This window comes from Pithys albifrons, chromosome 1 (assembly GCF_047495875.1).
Source record: "Pithys albifrons albifrons isolate INPA30051 chromosome 1, PitAlb_v1, whole genome shotgun sequence".
Lineage (NCBI taxonomy): Eukaryota > Metazoa > Chordata > Aves > Passeriformes > Thamnophilidae > Pithys > Pithys albifrons.
In genome coordinates this window covers 6,648,850-6,667,309 of record NC_092458.1, presented here as the reverse complement: position 1 = coordinate 6,667,309, position 18,460 = coordinate 6,648,850, and the positions used below count along the sequence as shown (strand labels likewise).

The following is an 18,460-nucleotide window of genomic DNA, read 5'->3' as shown; positions in this document are numbered from 1 at the left end:
CAGAGGCTTATCCCTGCAAGCAAAATGGGAAAGTGTTACAGGCTCTGACATTCTGATAGCTAAGGGAGATAGGCTAGAACTTAACCCATGCTGCCTCTTGACAGGCATCCATTTCATTCACCCAGCTCCTGTTTCCATCTCAGTTTCCAAGTTGCTTAGTTATTCCTTCTGAATATCAGAAAGAGAGAGAACACTTGAGCTTCTCCAATTAATCTTTCATAGCCACAAATGAAGCTATCTCTTTCACATTAAAAACAAGAATGAGTAGAGATAAGGAATCTCTCAAATATTAACAGCATTGTAAAATGAGTTAGAACTAAGGGAAGCATTTGAGGATAAACAAGGTATGATTATCTCCAGCACAGTATGTATGTGGGAATTACTAGAACTTTCAGTCTAAGCCTTCTTTCAAACAAAGCATAACTTGTTAGCAAACATTGATAAATGCAGACATGACCATTTTCTGACTCTCACATTCTTGCAAACCTTTAATGCCTGTAGATTGAGAGCAACCAAGACGGTCAAACTGAAAAGTTCTCTTTGACAATTGCTAGTGCACAAAGTAGTCTCTCTTCAAAGGTTTAGAACATACAGATTCACCAGTTTTCTTCAGCAATAAGTTAACAGATTTTTCCATAGATTTTCATGCATGTGAGAAACACAGACTGATACAATATTAATATACAATAACAAAAGGAAATAGATTGAAGTAAACAGCAAGAATTTTTATTAGCAGATTATTTGAAACATCATCTCAGCCTTTTACTCACTGACTGAAAATTAAGATTTTTACTGGACTAGACCTTCATCAAAGTCTGGTTATTTAACCACTATTATACAAAGTAAGATATTAATACTAAAAGTTGAGAAATTATTCACCAGAGAACTCGTTGATCACAAATTACAGCATATTTCTGATACTATATTTAACTTGAGATAGGAAAGGAAGTAATGAGAATAGTAATAAATGGCATAGGAGAGATAGTAGAAATATACTGAGAAATTGAAAGTGTCAGAGACTTGGGTAGTCCAAAAAGTGTAACTGCCATGTGAAGCAGTACCAAAAAAAATGTATAGATGAGTTATAGGTTGGCTTCAACTTAGCATATCAGCCTGGAGTCGTATCACTGAGGCTGCATGAAAGACTTGCCCGTCCATATTCTCACGTCGGCTTTAAATCTGTGTACGATGCTGAGCAGAATTAAAAGTTAAAATGACCTGCCATTAGAGGTCTCTCTCTGGTTGCACTCACAGCTGAAAAACGTGCTGTCCAAGCCAACACAGTGTCCAAGCCAACACAGTGTTCAGTCATCTTCATAAAGGGCTTTGGGTTGACATTGCTTCCACTAAATTAATAACAGGGCAAAATACAAACAGCATTCTTCCAGTGAGTTGTAGGCTGAGGTTTTACATATACAATATTAAAATCAGAGGTAGTTTTAAAAACTTCAGAATTCACTTTAGGAGATGCAATCTTGGCCACTGAAGTTCATGAAAAAAAATTCGAACAGATTTCAAAAACATAAAAGGAGTTAATACACTCTTCCTCCTTCCTTTTTGAAAACTTTTACTATACATAGAAGTAACTGTTCTGGTAACCACTGACTGTATTCCAAAATAAACACAAAACAATCCCCAGTTTATTGGGAAGATAAGACTCACAATAGAGAAAGTTTAATTAATTTTTCTTATCAACTTCTCCTCTTTCTAACCAGAATAACAAATGAATACAAAAGCATAGAAAAATAACATAAAATATTTTAAAACACAGTGGATCTACTTCCCGACCACTGTCACAAAGGAATTCAAGCTAAGATGTACTTCATCTTGGACTCCTGTGCATTGCAAAAAACATCAATTTACCCCTCTTGGGCCACCTAGAGATAAACAGCAGGGATTTAAACTGAATCTCAGCTTTAAAACAAGCACAGAGTCAGTGCGCCTCAGCGAGGGGCTCTGGGTTCACAGGCAGTCAGTGTTCGAAAGGACTGCAATCAGACACCGGTTCCTAAAGAGGGATGCATGATACAATTGTGTAGGACTGCTTTTGGAGGAGGTGATTTTCCTACCAGATCGTGCTGTCCTCATTACCGTCAGAGAAATCAGGACAACAGCTCACTCCTGAGTAAAAATAGATCTACTTCTCTGGCTCTTTCCCCTTCCCACCTTCCCTCAGTTTCCTTACAGAGCAATAGTGACCATCAATCACAGGAAAATAAACCTTAGGTTTATTAACAAGTGCAGCCATTACAGGGGTGATCAGCTCATTTTTATAAATTACTTTGTTCTTTTGTCACGCATCTCAGAGAGAGAGTCAAGAGTTGCTACACTGATTGTATTAAGCTATTCCTGTCATTCCAGTCAGCTCTGCACACTTGAAAAAAATCCCACATCACCCTCATTTCCGCAGCAGAATTTCACAGGTAAGCAGAAAAACACAAACACACACAGCCTGTATTGCCTGGTGTCCTTTTGGCCTCCCCACACCTTACCTTTCACCTTTTATGGGCTGCATGCTGAGCCAAACTTAGAAAGCAATGGCAACATCAGTTCAGTTCGGAGCTGGCTTATGCTGGACTTCTTGCAAATTCCCCTGCAAATTCCCTTGCTTCACAGTGAAAGCACTCAAGCAGAACTACTTGTGAAATATGGGACTACTACAGTGAAATAAATCAGTGTTTTGCAGTGAAACATTGTAAAACAAAAGACTTATCTTCTGTCTCTCTGCTAAAAATAATTTCTGACAGGGTTGCATCAAGATAATAAGCTGACTTATGCAATTTGCTTTAAATACGATGAGATATCATAATGCCATCTTTTGTAATCCACACAAGTGATGTACAGTAGCACACAGACAACAGATAGAGCCCTCCCCCTGCCCCAGCTGGAAGCTGTCCTCTCCCCCCGCCGCACATACAGCATCGAGCACAGCGGGTATTCCAGACACAGAACTGCAGTGTTTTCTCTTATTGAGAGGCTTTGACAGGAACTACATTACTGTGAGACCCAGCTACTATAACGCAAGAGGAGAAACCCCCACTTTGCAGCTTTCAGTCTGTTACATGAAAACTTACTACATGCTCCAGGCAAATGTGGTCACATTTTCTGTAATATATAATAATCTCTAGTACAGTTACCTGTTAAATTTACAGTGAAAGAAACCACTCTTACCATCAAAGCTCCCATGTAATATTTCACTAATAACCACAGAGAAAACAATAACCATCTACCTATGTAGTATAGTATTCCAGCTAATACACAGTTACACTTCTTATGAGTCACTAGGTGTTTAAGTGACTTTCTATTTTAAATCTTTAAAGATCCCCACAGACTACAAAGCAAGAGCAATCTGCTCTGAATATGCTGATACGCTGCATGAGACATTGAAATAAGCAGAAACCCACAACTATTGTAGTCAACTCACAGCAGTTATAGAAGAGTTTTCAGAAGGGTCTTCCAAGTTTTTAACTGACCCCTTCAATATTAGCTTACTTATTTACTTATAAAAGAAAAGTTCCAAACCGTCAAGTAAGTATGCACACCTCCTTTTGATGCTGAAAAGGTACCTTCTTCTACCAGCTGAGGTATTGACTGTGACCCTTTTAATGTGTCTGGAATAGCTCCGATGCTTTCAGCCTGGACGGCACTGAGAGCTGCTCCAGGCTGGAGTGGGACTCAGCAAAGAAGCGAAGTGTAAAAGGGAATTCCTGTCATAGCTTCCAGTTGTTCTTCCTAAATATAGAATTTGATTCACCCTGTAACTTGGTCCCCTGTGACACTTGACCATGGTAAAATCAGGGCTCAACTGTCAAGCAGGAGGTGTTGAAGGAACACACCTTTGGGTCCTTTTCCTGCCCTCCCTCTCCCTGTCATTCTGGGTTTTTCCCAAGTGCCAGGCATACAGCAGCAGTAGGTAATGCACAACTCCCGTGGCATTTGGGGCAGTGTGTGCCTCCCTACTGCCACACCAGAGAATGAAATAATTACAGAGACGTAATTATGAGGAACTCACCTCAGAGGAACTATGTAGGGGAGGTGAATGACACACCAACGTGACTGCATTGCTGCCACCTGGGAGCAAACTCACACAGCATCTGCCCTGGGGTCGGCACAGCCACCCTGGATGCAGGACAGCCACACAGGGGAGGAAGGCTTCTGAGCATGCAAGGCCATAGCAGCCCTTTGGGCATGTGGATGAAGGAAAGCTAAAGGAAGAGTGTGTATGTGTGTGCGTGTGTCTTGCTACAGCTCATGAGGGAAGGGAAATGTTATCACACAGTCAATGCTCATGTGGCTGGAGTACTGTCTTCAGTGAAGGCTACTGATGGAGATCTGTCACAGCATGTGTGGGGAATATCCTGGTGTTTCCACTTGCAGAAGTGCAGGCTCCTGCCCACTGCATCTTCACAAGAGTGAACTTCCATCCTCATCACTCCTCTGCCATACCTGCTTCCCACTTGACTCGCAACACTAATGGTTGCAAGAGCAGTGTCCTTTTGGGCAATACTGTACTGGCCACTTGCTGCTGCTACTTGCCACTTTTAAGAGAAGATCAACAACTTTCAAAATTAGTGCCAAAGACATTGATCACAGAATCACAGAATGGTTTGTGTTGCAAGGGACCTTAAAGATCATTTACCTCAAATTCCCTGGCCACAGACAGGGAACCTTTCACTAGACCATGTTACTCAGAGCCCCATCCAGCCTGGTCTTGAACACCTCCAAGGACAGGGAATCCACAACCTCTCTGGGAAGCCTGTTGCAATGCCTCAATCCCCTCACAGCAAATAATTTCTTCCTAACATCTAATCTAAACCTGTCCTCCTTCAGCTTAAAGCCATTCTCCCTTGTCCTATCACTACATGCCCTTGTGAAAAGTCTCTCTCCAGCTTTCTAGTAGCCCCCTTTAGGTACTGGAAGGCTGCCACAGGGTCTCCTTGATGCCTTCTGTTCCCCAGGTTGAACAGCCCCAACTCTCTCAGCCTGACTTCACAAGAGATGTGCTCCAGCCCTCTGATCAACTTGGTGGTTCTCCTCTGGACTTGTTCTAAGAGGTCCACATCTTTCTTGTGCTGGGGACCCCAGAGCTAAACACAGTCCAGGTGGGGTATCACAAGAGCAGAGTAGAAGGGGAGAATCGCCTCCCTTGATCTGCTGCTCACACCTCTTTTGATGCAGCCCAGGATGCTGTTGTACATTGCCACATCATACTCAGCTTTTTGTCCACAAACACTCCCAAGTCCTTCTCCTCTGGGCTGCTCTCAATCCATTCTCTACCCAGCCTGTACCTGTGCTTGGGATTGCCCTGACTCAGGGGCAGAACTTTTCACTTGGCCTTGTTGAACTTCAGTAGGTTCACACAGGCTCATCTTTCAAGCCTGTCAGGGTTCCTCTGGATGCAACTACTCATAGTTGTCATTGGGACAGTGATTTCAGAGAGCATCTGTCTTGACTTTAACTTAAACTCATTTGACCAATGAGCCTTTTCATGTCAAGTATCTCAAAGAGGAAGATGACCAATCAGGCTGCTTCATTAAGCCTGCGACTCACTCTCTGCTGCCCTCTCTTCCAAAAATACTGTCATCTGGAAGCCAGTAAAGCTGATGACTTGTAACCTGGCTTGTAATGAACTTATTTCAATTTGCATTACAATAGTTATATTACAAACTAGCTCTTGAATACACAGTTCTTCCTTCCCCATGTCATTAATTTAGCAAATGTAGGCCATTGTTTAGCTTTTAAAATAATTTGGCAAATATTCCTAAGAAATACCAACACAACACTGCTTCCTTCAATACATTTTCAGAGCAGTGACAAGTAAGTTAATAGATAGTGATGTGTAAACAGGAAGAGAATCTACTTTTGTCACATACCTATCACCCATAAACTGTATTAAACTGTGGGGATAAAAAGAGTAAACCCAAAGTTTACCCATAATGTCAGAAAATGTAGATCTGAGTAGATTTTTAAGGGAAAAATAGTCACTTGGCTTTATTTTGCAGCGTATCATTACCTTTGAATAACCTTTGGGATGCACAGCCCCATGACTCGCAGATTCATCTGCTTGATACACCCAGCAGATTATTCAGTAAGTTAATAATGATGCATATGTGCATTTCAGATGATGGATTCATCTGGCAAGTTAAGGCCATGTACACTGACATGTGACATAAACCATTGTGTCTTGTGTACAGAGATCCAAAAGACAGAGTAACAATGTATTTATTTGAAGTACAATATTCCAATATAGTTAAAAAATAGACCTTTTTTGCAGTCCCAGAAGCGTGTCTAATTAACAAGCTTCCTGGAACAGCTTATTAGTTTTGAAAGTGAAGTTGATGGTTAACAGAAATGTGTATGTGTCTTACTTCTGGACTGAGATATTTCACTGCATAATGTCAGAATTGTTTTTTTAAAGTTGTCACTACTTAATATGCTTACTTAAATGTTTTGCTTTGTGAGAAACCTCGTGAGTGCGAGTCAAACTTTCCTGAGGATTCCAAAAGGAAAATATTTCTTTCTATTATAGTCCAAAATGGTTTTGTGTAATGCAAACAACTGAAAATGCAACTTAACACAGAAGCAGTCACAACCTCAGCTCAGTTGAAATAAGACTTCTTTGAAGTAAAAAGTTTAAAATTACTTTTCTGGAGTTTTGCTTTAAATTACCAAGGAGTAGTAACATGTTATATATATGTAGCAGTGCAAAATTTTGCTTCCCTCCCTTAATTTTAGCTCTATAAATTATAGTTTATTACAAGGTAAGAATAGTGGGCCTATAATATTATTTGAGTAATTATTTCCTATTTCTACCTTCATCTGTATTTTTTAATGAAGAACATGAATGCTTAAGTTGAAATGCTGTGAGTGTAACTATTATTTTCATTCAACACACTTAAATTATTGACTAAGATTTAAAAATAAGAAACCTGTTATCAGACAGATGTATCAGAGTACTAATGCAGAGGATCCTGAAAAAAAGCCACCATCCATTTTCTAGCTTGCTCAGGTTTTATTTGTACTGTTGGGCTTTTTCTTTTAGTAAAGATGTATCTACTCCATGTAACAATGACTTGGCACACAGGCTTGATGAAAGGCAGAGACTTGCAGCAATGGTACCCAGTCACATAAGCTTAGACAGAACTACAGAAATTTCAAATACAGTGAAGCTATCAGTCTTACCAGGCATCACAGTGCATTCTTACTCTTGTTTTAAACTGAAAATAGCTTTGAATCTTAGACTCCAGAAAGAATACCAAACTTCAGCAATTTTGTCAAAAGAAAAATTGTTTGAGGAAGCATCATTTAGTGTTCAATTTTTTCTCCCCATTTTGCCCAACTTTCATTTCTTAAAATCAAGAAAAAAAACCAAGGACTTTCTCTTGAGTTTCTACTTGTACAGTTATGCCAACAACAATAACATCAAGCTATTTAAATAATGAATGACATAAAATAGCATGCAGATATTTGGTCTTATCTAGTGGACAGGAAATAAACAAAAGTATCTAAATTGGCTGATTTTGTTTCTGTGACATTTCTGGGCTGCTAAATATTAATTCATTTCCTGCATGCTCTCTTTCTTTTCCATAGAAAAGCATGATGATTATTATCACACACTGTTCCATAGAGAAATAATTAGCCTTGTATTAAGGAGATGGTCTCATTAGAGGCTGCCAGTGACCTTGTTCTAAATTTCAGAGTTACAGCATCATTAAGAGTGTTGTTAGCATTATCTAAGAATTCGTATTAAGTTCTGGAAACTGCATTGTGAATATAATCCACACAAATGCTAGAACACCACAGCTTTGACCACTACTACCCAAAAGCCATATTCTCTGTTGCTTTGCATTGGGAAAAATTCTTAGCTACCAAATTGGTTTGGGTAACTGAAATATGATGATGTTGTACAAGCAACAAGTTTGTTTCTTTTTTCCTTGTCAATTTTAACCAGTATACCTGGCAAAGCTGATACTATAAGAAAGACCAAGGGTAGTGGCAGACTTTGAAGAGAATACTGAATTTAAATGACATGCTGATTTCTGTAAACATCCTGTCTGCTATAATTATGATTCAGCATTGTTTGGAAAAGATATAAACTACATGACACTGTATCATCTGATATTGTTCTTGGCAAACAAGTTTGAGAAAATAGGAACTGATTAAATCATTGGTGAAATTTCAAACTGAAAGACTACTCACTTTTCACATATCAGGATACATCAAATAGGCATCTGCTACCTTTTTCAATCCCACCACATTTATTTTGATGGTGGCCATCCCCATCAGTTGGTCACATCAGGTATGCAGTAATAGCTTTTGTCTTCAATGGTCAGATTAAGATCTTACTTGACAATCAATAAAGAACTTTGCTGTTCTACCAATCTGACCCAAAGATGTAGGAGAACTAGGTACAGATATACCAGAGGACTTGGGAACTCAGCACCATGGAATGCAATTTACTTCTCCCTTGCAGTAAAGCAAGAAACAAAATTGCAGCTGTGCAGGTAATCAGCTCACATGCAACTACGGTCCTTCAGTGAACATGATCATCTGACCTCTAATAAAGAGAACAATGACTAAATTCAGGTGATTTCTCATCTAAGTGGCGTATTAACAGGAAAGAAACACATGGCTAGACATGAAGGATTTGTGGTAGAAAAATGCACCCAGAACATGGGAAATGAGGCAATGGAGGAAGCACAATTTCAAGGACATTATATAAAGAAATTAATACCTTAGGATAAAAAATGACCAAACTCAAGGACAGGTGCACCAACCCACTGAATCATTTGTGACTGAACAGCTATCTTTGGTTTGTGTCTGCTGAAAAAAAAATAAAAGATTAAGATGGTTAAACTGTTGGTGTGGAGATTTTTAAAAACTGAATCAATATCAAGACACTTACCTTTGTTCCCATGAGTGAAAAGGAAAAAAAATCTTTACCTTCTCATATCTCCAATGTTGTGTAAAATAAGACTATTAAGAATGAATGCTTTCTATGATGAAGATATGAATAAATCTACTAGTCAAACCTCCCTGTCAAGTAGTCAAACATGATCTATGTCAAACCTTATTTTTAGTGAATCAGTTCTGCAACAGGAACATTTTTCAGTCATCTGTGGTTTCCTGCCACACAAATATTGTAGATGTTCAGAGAGAAATTGCCAAAAGAATTCAGTGTTGGCACAGAAAAACCAGTAAAATCCTTCAGCTGCTCCATTAGGAAATGATGTTTTCCAATACAATATCAAACCTCAAGGATCAAAAACTGCATGAACAGTTTCTCTTAGAAAATTGTACAAAGTAGTTTTTAAAATCTTCACATCTTACTTCACACCCATATGAATTAGGGTTGTGGACAGGCAGTATCTTCTATACAAGGATAATAACAAGTCTAGAAAAAGAAACTATTAAGCTGTTTCACTCCATCTCTGGCTGTGCAACACAGCTTTGAAGCACAGTTCAGTTCTTGAGAGCTGGAGTTAAAAGGAGTTCTTGAAAATCATCTGTCTTGGAAATTACTTTTGAGAACTGAAGGCTGTGCTGTGTTTCCTGTGCCCACCAATATCAGTGAGGTGTTGGTCATTAGTTTTATACTCTGACTACAGTATCCATGAAGATGTTCACAGCTTTATTGCAGCCAACTCTCAAACTATTGATTTTTATTAGGAGGAAAGGAAATGTTCTTAGCTCAGGCTCCTAACATAAAGTGATCTATGTAAGGCAAAACTGCTGTTTTGTCATGGATAGCTCACAGCTGCACTGGCTGACAAGGGGCAGAGGGGATTTGTAGTACTGGGACACCAGTTAAAATTAGTTTATCCACTGCATGGAGGGGCTTTGTAATCATGAAGCTGCTCCCCCTTGTTCTTGAGACAAAATAAAACCAGTGTTGGTTTATCTGAGTGCTATGTTGCATGATGAAGCAATTCAAGAGCTACTTCAGCCATCTGTACAGTCCAGGTGGACAGTTACAGTGATATCCTCATCAGTTCATCCTGTGCAAGACATTCCAATTGCTCAGAACAGCCAAATATCACAGACACACAGGTAATCCAGGCTGGAAGGGGCCCTGAGCAACCTGGTCTAGTGGAAGGGTCCACGCCCACAGCAGGATATTGGAACTAGATTATCTTTAAGGTCTTCTCCAAGACAAACCATTCTATGATTCTATGAATAGAAATGCTTTGGGCTTTAATAGCCATTAAATTATGAACTACCAACTACTTTGCCTCCTCCTTCAAACCCCTACCTCCCTTTGCCTTACTCAAGTTAAGTGCACTTCTTTCCCTAGGGTTCAAGGCTGCCTTACAGTTTTTGGGGTCAAACTTGATAGGCCTAATGCTATCATGTGCATTCACCTCAGGCTACAGTAAGCATGAAACAACACCTGTTAGACTTAAACTATTCTATGCTTATCTTGCATTCTGCAGTAGAATAAGATATCACACACATATATATATATATATGTATGTATATGTATGTATGTATATGTATGTGTGTATATATATATGTATATATGAACTTCACAGGTAATTTAAAGTAAAAAAAACAAACAAAAAACAAACCAGCAAAATAATTGCTCAGCATTAGCTTCCCTTGTTTGCTCTCCTCCTTCACTGATTGAGCCCTTTTTTTCCTGGAGTTTAGGTAAACTCATTTGCATGGACAGACTTTTAATGCTATAAAGGAATCCCAAGACAGGAAATAATGCTTAATAGCTGTTCTGCAGTAGATATTCCATGTTTTAGCTCAAGTCCAACAGATAAGCAAGCCAGACTATCACCTCAGTATCTGAAGCCCGAAAATAATATTCTTATGGAACTGCATTCTTGAATAATAATCAAGCCACATGTATCAAATTTCTCCATTTCCTTTGTTTTTCTTTAAAGTCTGCCACTCAATTCTCCTTGGAGTGCTCCAGCTTTGGAGGACCTTCTTTTAATTATAATTCCAGTTGTGATGTGCCTACCAGAATTATGACAGATGGGTAAATGCTGCAAATTGATAGCAATTAAGAAAAACCTGTAATTTGTTTTGTTATAGATCAAAGCTATGAAACAATTGGTGAAAAAGCATGTACAACTACTATTTGTTGCAGAATAATCTAGTAAAGGCATGTTTTTATGAACACTTGTGCTTTTCCATTAGTTACATTTTCAAATGAGCAGTGACTTTAGAACAAATTTTATTTGTTTTAAGAGACAAAATCCCACCTTTCCAGCAAGTATTTTTGGTAACCAGGTTAAATACTGCAAACAAATCCTGAACCTTAGCAGAATATTTTGACCTCATTTCTGTTTAAATAAAGCAAGACTGTTTTCTGCTGTAATTGGAACATAAAAAGCCCCCAAACAACAAAATTTTGTCACATTCTGCCCTCTTCTTTTTTAGGCATAGCAAGAATGAAAGTTTTTTTTATTTTCTTGTTGGGTTTCTTTTTAAATGATACACATAGTACATGCCTCCATAATTCCCATTACCTGAATTTCTCCCCTATACTGAGATTTTTGACATAGTAATATTATCATATCATCCTGGCCAGGCTTCACGAAGGAAGATTTGAGAAGGGCACTACCCACACTTGCTGCAAGCTGCTGGTGGCTAAAAAGGCCGATACGGGATAAGCAGGTCCGGTCACAAAAGGCACAGCGGAACGTCTCCCTGGGTGACATTGGCAAGGAACGGTTCTTTCTGTGTTGTCTTTTCTCCTCAAGACTGACTCTCCGTGCATTCTCAAAGGAAGCAGCAGCGTCGTGAATGGTGTGTCTCCATGAATCCCATTTGGAGGGCAGAGTGGACCATTGGTGGCAGTCAATATGGCCAAGGCTGAGGTGTTGTTTCAGGGAGTCCTTGTATCTCTTCTTCGGGGTTTCTCTCTTGTAGCAGCCGGTGGCGAGTTCACCATAGAGCACAATCTTTGGGAGGCAGTGGGTGATCCTCCATCCTGGAGACGTGCCCTGCCCAGCGCAGCTGCGTTCTCATCAGCATGGCCTCGATACTGCTGACCCCTGCCTGTTCAGAACAGACACATTGGTCACGTAATCAGACCAGTGGATGTTTAGGATTGAACGGAGGCAGCGCTGATGGAAGCGTTCAAGGAGCCGCAGGTGGTGGCGGTAGATGACCCAGGATTCAGACCCATATAAAAGAGTAGACAGTACAATGGCTCTGTAGACACTCATCTTTGTACTTTTCTTCAGGTGTTTATTGGACCAGTTTTCCAAAGGCTCTCTATGCCTTTGCTGGCCTGTTGTGTATCTCTTTGTCAATCTTACCATCTGAGGAAATGATACTTCCCAGATAGGTGAACTGCTGGACTGACATAGTAATATTAATAAAGTAATAAAAACATATTTGTTCTTAATACCTTTACAATAAATGCTACATACATTTTTGTAGTGTGTCAGTCTCTGTATGTCTCCTCTTGTTTCCTGATTTCTTCTCTACTCTGATGTTTTTATTCCCTCCAGAAGCAATCTCCTAACCTGCAGAAGTGCTTAATGGACCATCTATTTCATCTTTACTCATCAATTTCTTCTTTCATGCATCCTTGTCTGTACTTTAAATTCTCAGCTAGGCTTGAAGGCTCATTCTGTAAATATTCACATACTCTGTGAAAGCACCACTTTAAGTTACACTGGCACAAGAATATTTGCAGAATCACGTTTTATCCCAGCCCTCCTTTCCTCTGCTTAGCTCATCTCCATGTCCAGCAATCTAGTGATGAAGACTACTCAGAATACATCTGAAAAGCCATTTGCTTTTCCCAGGGCTCAAACACTTGTTCAATCAAGTCATGTTCTGATTGTAGTGTCTTTGAACTGGCAAAATTTACAACCTGTCCCCAACACAATCAATATCTTAGCTGATTTTGGGTCTGTGTCTGTGATGAACTGCAATCAGATACAATTTCCCTGAAGCCCCGCAAAGCCCTCCAACATCAGAGCTTTTGAAAGTGTTGCTAAGACTAGTTTTACTTTTATTTTGCAATGTGTATTCTGTGGTAGTATCTGAATATTCATGTATCTAATTCAATAATAGATCAAAGTTGAAGAGATGAATTATTAGACATCTGATAATTAAGATAAATATATTTGTCTAGAAGAAGATTCCTATGATATTCAATCACTAATTGAATTAATACATTAATTAATGCATTAACAGATTTTGCCTGGTATTTACTTGATAAATTACACTTAATTGGTAGCATTACGTTTGTGACAGCATTTTTTTTCCATCTAAACTTTTGTCATGGACTTAGAGACTCTTGTATGACTGATTATTCTTTTCTAACATTCTTTGATCCTTGCCCTTTTGAGGCCCACCCATGCCCTCCCCTTAAGGCACACCTGAGCTGCAATTCCCCAAACTCTGATAGTTACACTGATCTGCAACAGCGTGTGGATCCTGTGCACTAACCCGATTACTGCATGGCATTTTCCTTTGGTCACTGCTTTGGCTTAATATCTGTCTGCAAGTAAAACCAACCAATGACAGGTGTGTATCAGCATCTGTACTGCCTCATGGAGCATTTTAAACTGGAAATCTTTAATCCTGAATAACTTAACTTTCAAAATGCAATCACTCCCTGCAATAGTTCGTAGTCCACAACAGTTTAATTCCATGGGAACAAGGATAAACTTTGCCTTTCTGCCAGGGGCAAAACACCTGCTCAAGTTACACAAGTCAGAACAGTGGGGCTGGCAGTTCACTCAGAATATCTATCTTCTGCATTCTAGAAAACCCTTATTTTTGTTTGTTTTCTTGTGATAAGCTTTCCAGCAATAAAGTACAGGCTGTGTATTTCATTTTCATTCCTTTTAGTTACATTTCCAATTTCTATGACAACTCAATAAAATTCAAAGTTGTATTTTTATGGTATACTAAGTGAATATAGAAGTAAAAATACAGTAATGTTGCTAAACCTGTTTAATAACTGGTTCATTTAAATATGTCCATTTTAATTTGCTTTATTCCAGTGAGGCTACACCACCCGTAGAATTATTTGTGTTCTCAACTGTTTGAAAACAATTCCTATCCATTGCTTCCAAAGACCATCACTAGTTTGATTCTGCATATTTATATTAAATGCATGTTGGTCTATCGAACAACATGAGTTTTCAACCCAAAAAGTACAGAAAAAGCCACATGTGCATAATTTCTCAATGATTTGCAATTGAACTTGCTAGATTGGGAACCACTGCACAAAAATCATTATCAGATCTGATTATTCTGAGACTTTGTTTATGATCATTTTTAATCATAATGCTGGGACCATCTCAAAGTTGTGTATGTCTGTTCACAAGCTCAAATTTGGCTGCATGCAGGGCTGGATACACTTCCTCTAATTCTTTAGCTTTTATGTCAGAATTAAATTATTTCCAAAATTCTAAAAAGGCATTAAGCAACATGAACAGCTCCCATCAAAGGGTAGGGGTGTAAGGATGATACAAAATCTAAACATGGGGGGGGGTAAACAACCCCTGAGCTGAGATGAGACAAAGGAATGAAGCAAACAGAGAACATGTGAAATCCAGCCCAGTGTGCATTACCAGTTCACTTCCCATTCTGCGTCCACAAGTTCCAATGGTGAGAGACTGGCCAGGGTTGTCTCCCCTCACTTGCTGATCTACCCTGGGGTACAGCCCCTTGTTCCCCCTCAGCAATGCCATGTGGTCAGTGAGCAGAGAGGGAGCTGGAAAGAGGCACTGAGTTCAGAGCTGAGAAGTTCTTCCTGCTGGTAGCATAAGGTGGAGCTCACAGCGCCCATTCTGGGAAGGACAGGATGAAGAAACATATGGAATAAAGAAATTGCTGACAAATCTGTAAAGGTGGCTGAAAAACAGCATTAAAACCGTCAAATTCTAGGGAAGGGAAGTACTGATGAGGGGTTTTATTTAAGGGACAGTGGAACATCTCCTTTAAAAACACAACTACTACAAAGGTTTAAGTGCAGAAAAGAAAGGCTGTGGTTGGTTTTATGAACCCTTCTATTGACAGTCCCAGCTCTTCCACAGAATGGTCCAAGAACCTATGGACTAATCAGAGAGAAAGGATTGATTTTTAGGAGAGAGGTGACTTTCTGAGTAACTTCTCACAAATCAAGAAAAGAAGAAAGTAAGTGTATACAGTGCCTACGAAAGGGTGGACTGGAAGCCACGAACTGCACAGGGCTCTCCCAGTGTTGTCATGATTCAAGCTGTAGAGAGGTCTCCCTCCCACTGCTGCTGTCTTGATTCCTAAAGAATCTTTTGAAATTACGAGAAAACTGAGGACGTTTTGCAGTGTATCTTTTCCCCAGGGGGAAGGGAACGGGAGGGGAGGGGAAAGAGGCAGCTCAATTTGCATCGTTTGTGTAGGCAAATTAATACTTTCCCTTAACCTTTGCTAGACCTTGTACTTGCTTTCAGTGTTCAAGCTTTGAGTGGAAGTTTTTAAACTAAGCATGAGTGACCTCATGGCAGAAAGGGACCCTGGAGTACTAATTGACAGGAAGCTCAACATGAGCCAACAGTGTGCCCAGGTGGCCAAGAAGGCCAATGGGATCCTGTCCTGTATCAAAAATAGCGTGGCCAGCAGGCCCAGGGCAGTGACCCTTCCCCTGTACTCTGCCTTGGGGAGGCCACACCTTGAGTGTTGTGTTCAGTTCTGGGCCCCTCAGTTCAGAAAGGATATTGAGGGGCTGGAGCGGGTCCAGAGAAGAGCAACAAGGCTGGTGAAGGGACTGGAGCACAAGCCCTGTGGGGAGAGGCTGAGGGAGCTGGGGTTGTTTAGCCTGGAGAAGAGGAGGCTCAGAGGTGACCTCAGCACTGTCTAGAACTACCTGAAGGCAAGTTCTAGCCAGGTGGGGGTTGGTCTCTTCTCCCAGGCACTCAGCAATAGGACAAGGGGGCACGATGGGCTCAAGCTCTGCCAGGGGAAATTGAAGTTGGATATCAGAAAAAAAATTCTTTACATACAGAGAGAGTGCTCAGGCATTGGAATGGGCTGCCCAGAGAGGGGGTGGATTCACCATCCCTGGAGATTTTTAAACTGAGCTTGGCCGTGGCACTGAGTGCCATGATCTGGTAAATGGACTGGAGTTGGACCAAGGGTTGGACTCGATAATCTTGGGGGTCTTTTCCAACCCAATCGATTCTATGATTCTATATCCCGCTTCTGGCAGCAGCGGACAGGGAGGCAAACGCTGCGGCCAGAGGGTGTTTGCCTGCGAGCTCTGGCCGTGCCATGAGGGCAGGGTTACATTTCTGAAACAGCAGCGCTTAAAGGGAATCCAATCGCTCCCTCGCCACTGGAACGTTTACACAATCTGCTTTAATCTCGCCACCGCAAACCACTTTTATTTTTTACTTTTATTCTCCCGCACGGCTTTGAGTAGATCCCTCCAGGGAACGCCCTGCAGGAGACACGGGGGGAATTTCAGCACACGGAGCAGGTACCGCCCCAGGCCCCGCCCCCGCCCCAAGCCCCGCCCATCGCTCACAAGCCCCGCCCATCGCTCACAAGCCGCGGCTCGGCCCCAAACACCTACCGGCTTACAAGCCCCGCCCACCGCTCCAAGCCCCGCCCCCGATCCCGACCTCCACCAATCACCTACAAGTCCCGTCCCAAACCCCGCCCCGCCGCAAGCCCCGGCCCCAAACCTCACCCGGGTCACAAGCCCCGCCCATCGTCAACAAACCCCGCCCCTCAATCCAAGCCCCGCCCCTTTAGCTGCCAGGCCCCGCCTACCCCTCACTGCGCACGCGCTTTCCCCAACGAGTTCCCCCCCCCCCCCGTTCCCCCCGTGCCCCGGGCCGTGACGTCACTCTGGCACCTGCTCTCGCCCGACGCGCTGCCCGGAAGCGTCCGCCCGGGCAGCGCAGGCGATTGGAGAAAGGTTCCGGGCAGCTTTGGTTCCGGGGGCCGCCCGCATGAGGCGCGGCCGCGGCGATGATCCCGATCTCGGTGGTCGTGTGCGTGCTGGGCGGCTGGTGCGCCGTGTACCTGGCGGACACGCTGCTCAAGGTGAGGGCTGGGGGCGCACAGCCGGACTGGGGAGGGAGGACGCCGCGCCAGGCGCGTAGCCAGGCCCGCCTCGCCCCGTTCCGACACCCCGCGGGCCCCGCTCCCCTCACGGAGCAGCCGCGGCCCTGCCCGGGCCTGCCGCGATCCCTCGGGCTGCCCAGGCCATCCGCATCCCCAGGCGGGCTCCGCCGGCCCGTGGGGAGAAAGGGCCAAAGCTGCGGAAACTGGCGAAGGTGCCCTTTATTCTGCTGCTGGAACAGCGCCGTGGCGTTCCAGTGTGCGTCCTGGAGTTTGTGTGTGTGTGTGTGGCTCGGCTTCGCGAACGCAGATTTGGGCAGGGCTGTCCCCACGTGGGTGTGCCCTTCCAGCCTGCGCAGTGCATTTTAGGTGAGGCTCAGCGTGCGCAGAACTGGCCCCACCGTTTCAGTCCTGAGGTTCATCTGCCACGGCCGAGCGAGCTTGGACAGTGCCAGTGAAGTCCTCAGGACTAGAACCTACAGCACCCGGCATTTCCCAGGAGGTCTCCCATCCAAGTACTAATCCGGGGCTGACCCTGCTGAGCTTCCGAGATCTGACGGGATCGGATGTCAGGGAGGCATTTAACTGCCTGCCCTGGAGTTTAAAGCATTAGTAGAAATACAAACTTAATTTGTAAGTTTGCTCTGTAAAGAATGTGCTCTATGTGTGTAGATTATGTGCTTTATGTGTGTAGACTGTGTGTTTTATGATGATTTTTCTAAAAAACCTACAAATTAATGCATCTCTTTTTCCTTTTGAATGGCCGTGATTTTATTGAGAAAAAGAACAAGTTGAGGCAGAGCTCGATACAAATACTTTTTAAATAAATAAGCTTTATCTTCAGAGACTATTACAAGCCTTATCCTTGAAGACTTGAAAAGAAAATACACCAGCAAGACATAATTCATTTTATCTAGGATGCATTTGTGCATTGCACAAGTTTCATGAAGTGTTTGGGGTGTTTTATTTTAAGCTCCTGAAGTATGATTTTTAAGAGATGTTTAAAATTACAGTGTGCCTGCAGAGTAGGCTGGATGCTGGTTAAATATGAGGGAAAATGAAAATAAATGATCTGTAATTCTCAGTCCAGGAGCTGCAGCCCTTTCTCCTAAGGCAGATATGGCCTGGTGATAGCCAAGTACAAAATAGTCTTGCCACTCCTGTGAAATATGGGTAGAAATGCAAGAAATTTTAGGTGCTGACCAAACTTTGAGAAAGTGGCTCCCCCTGCAGCTAATTGGAAAGCAAGTGTTGCTCAGTAAATGAGATCTGTTTAATTGCAAAATATTAGTCTGTACATAATGGCAATAACAAATACAGTCATTTACCTGAAGATTTTTCAAATTATATTACAGCAAGTCTATATTAAGTATTTAAAAAAAAATAAGTGGCATTGTTTTGAAACACTTTATAGGAGAGCAGCCAGGTACCA

The 18,460-nt window shown here is 41.9% G+C and overlaps 1 protein-coding gene across 2 annotated transcripts in view; it reads left to right on the top strand.

Annotated features, from left to right (window-relative positions):
* Positions 1–16,838: 16,838 nt before the first annotated feature.
* MBTPS2 (membrane bound transcription factor peptidase, site 2) overlaps positions 16,839–18,460 on the top strand; it is a 41,369-nt gene continuing 39,747 nt past the window's right edge. For both annotated transcript variants that reach the window (XM_071551509.1, XM_071551598.1), the window contains exon 1: positions 16,839–17,010. In XM_071551509.1, coding sequence (XP_071407610.1) covers positions 16,936–17,010 — 75 coding nt within the window. In that variant the 5' untranslated portion in view covers positions 16,839–16,935. The remainder of the gene's footprint in view (positions 17,011–18,460) is intronic.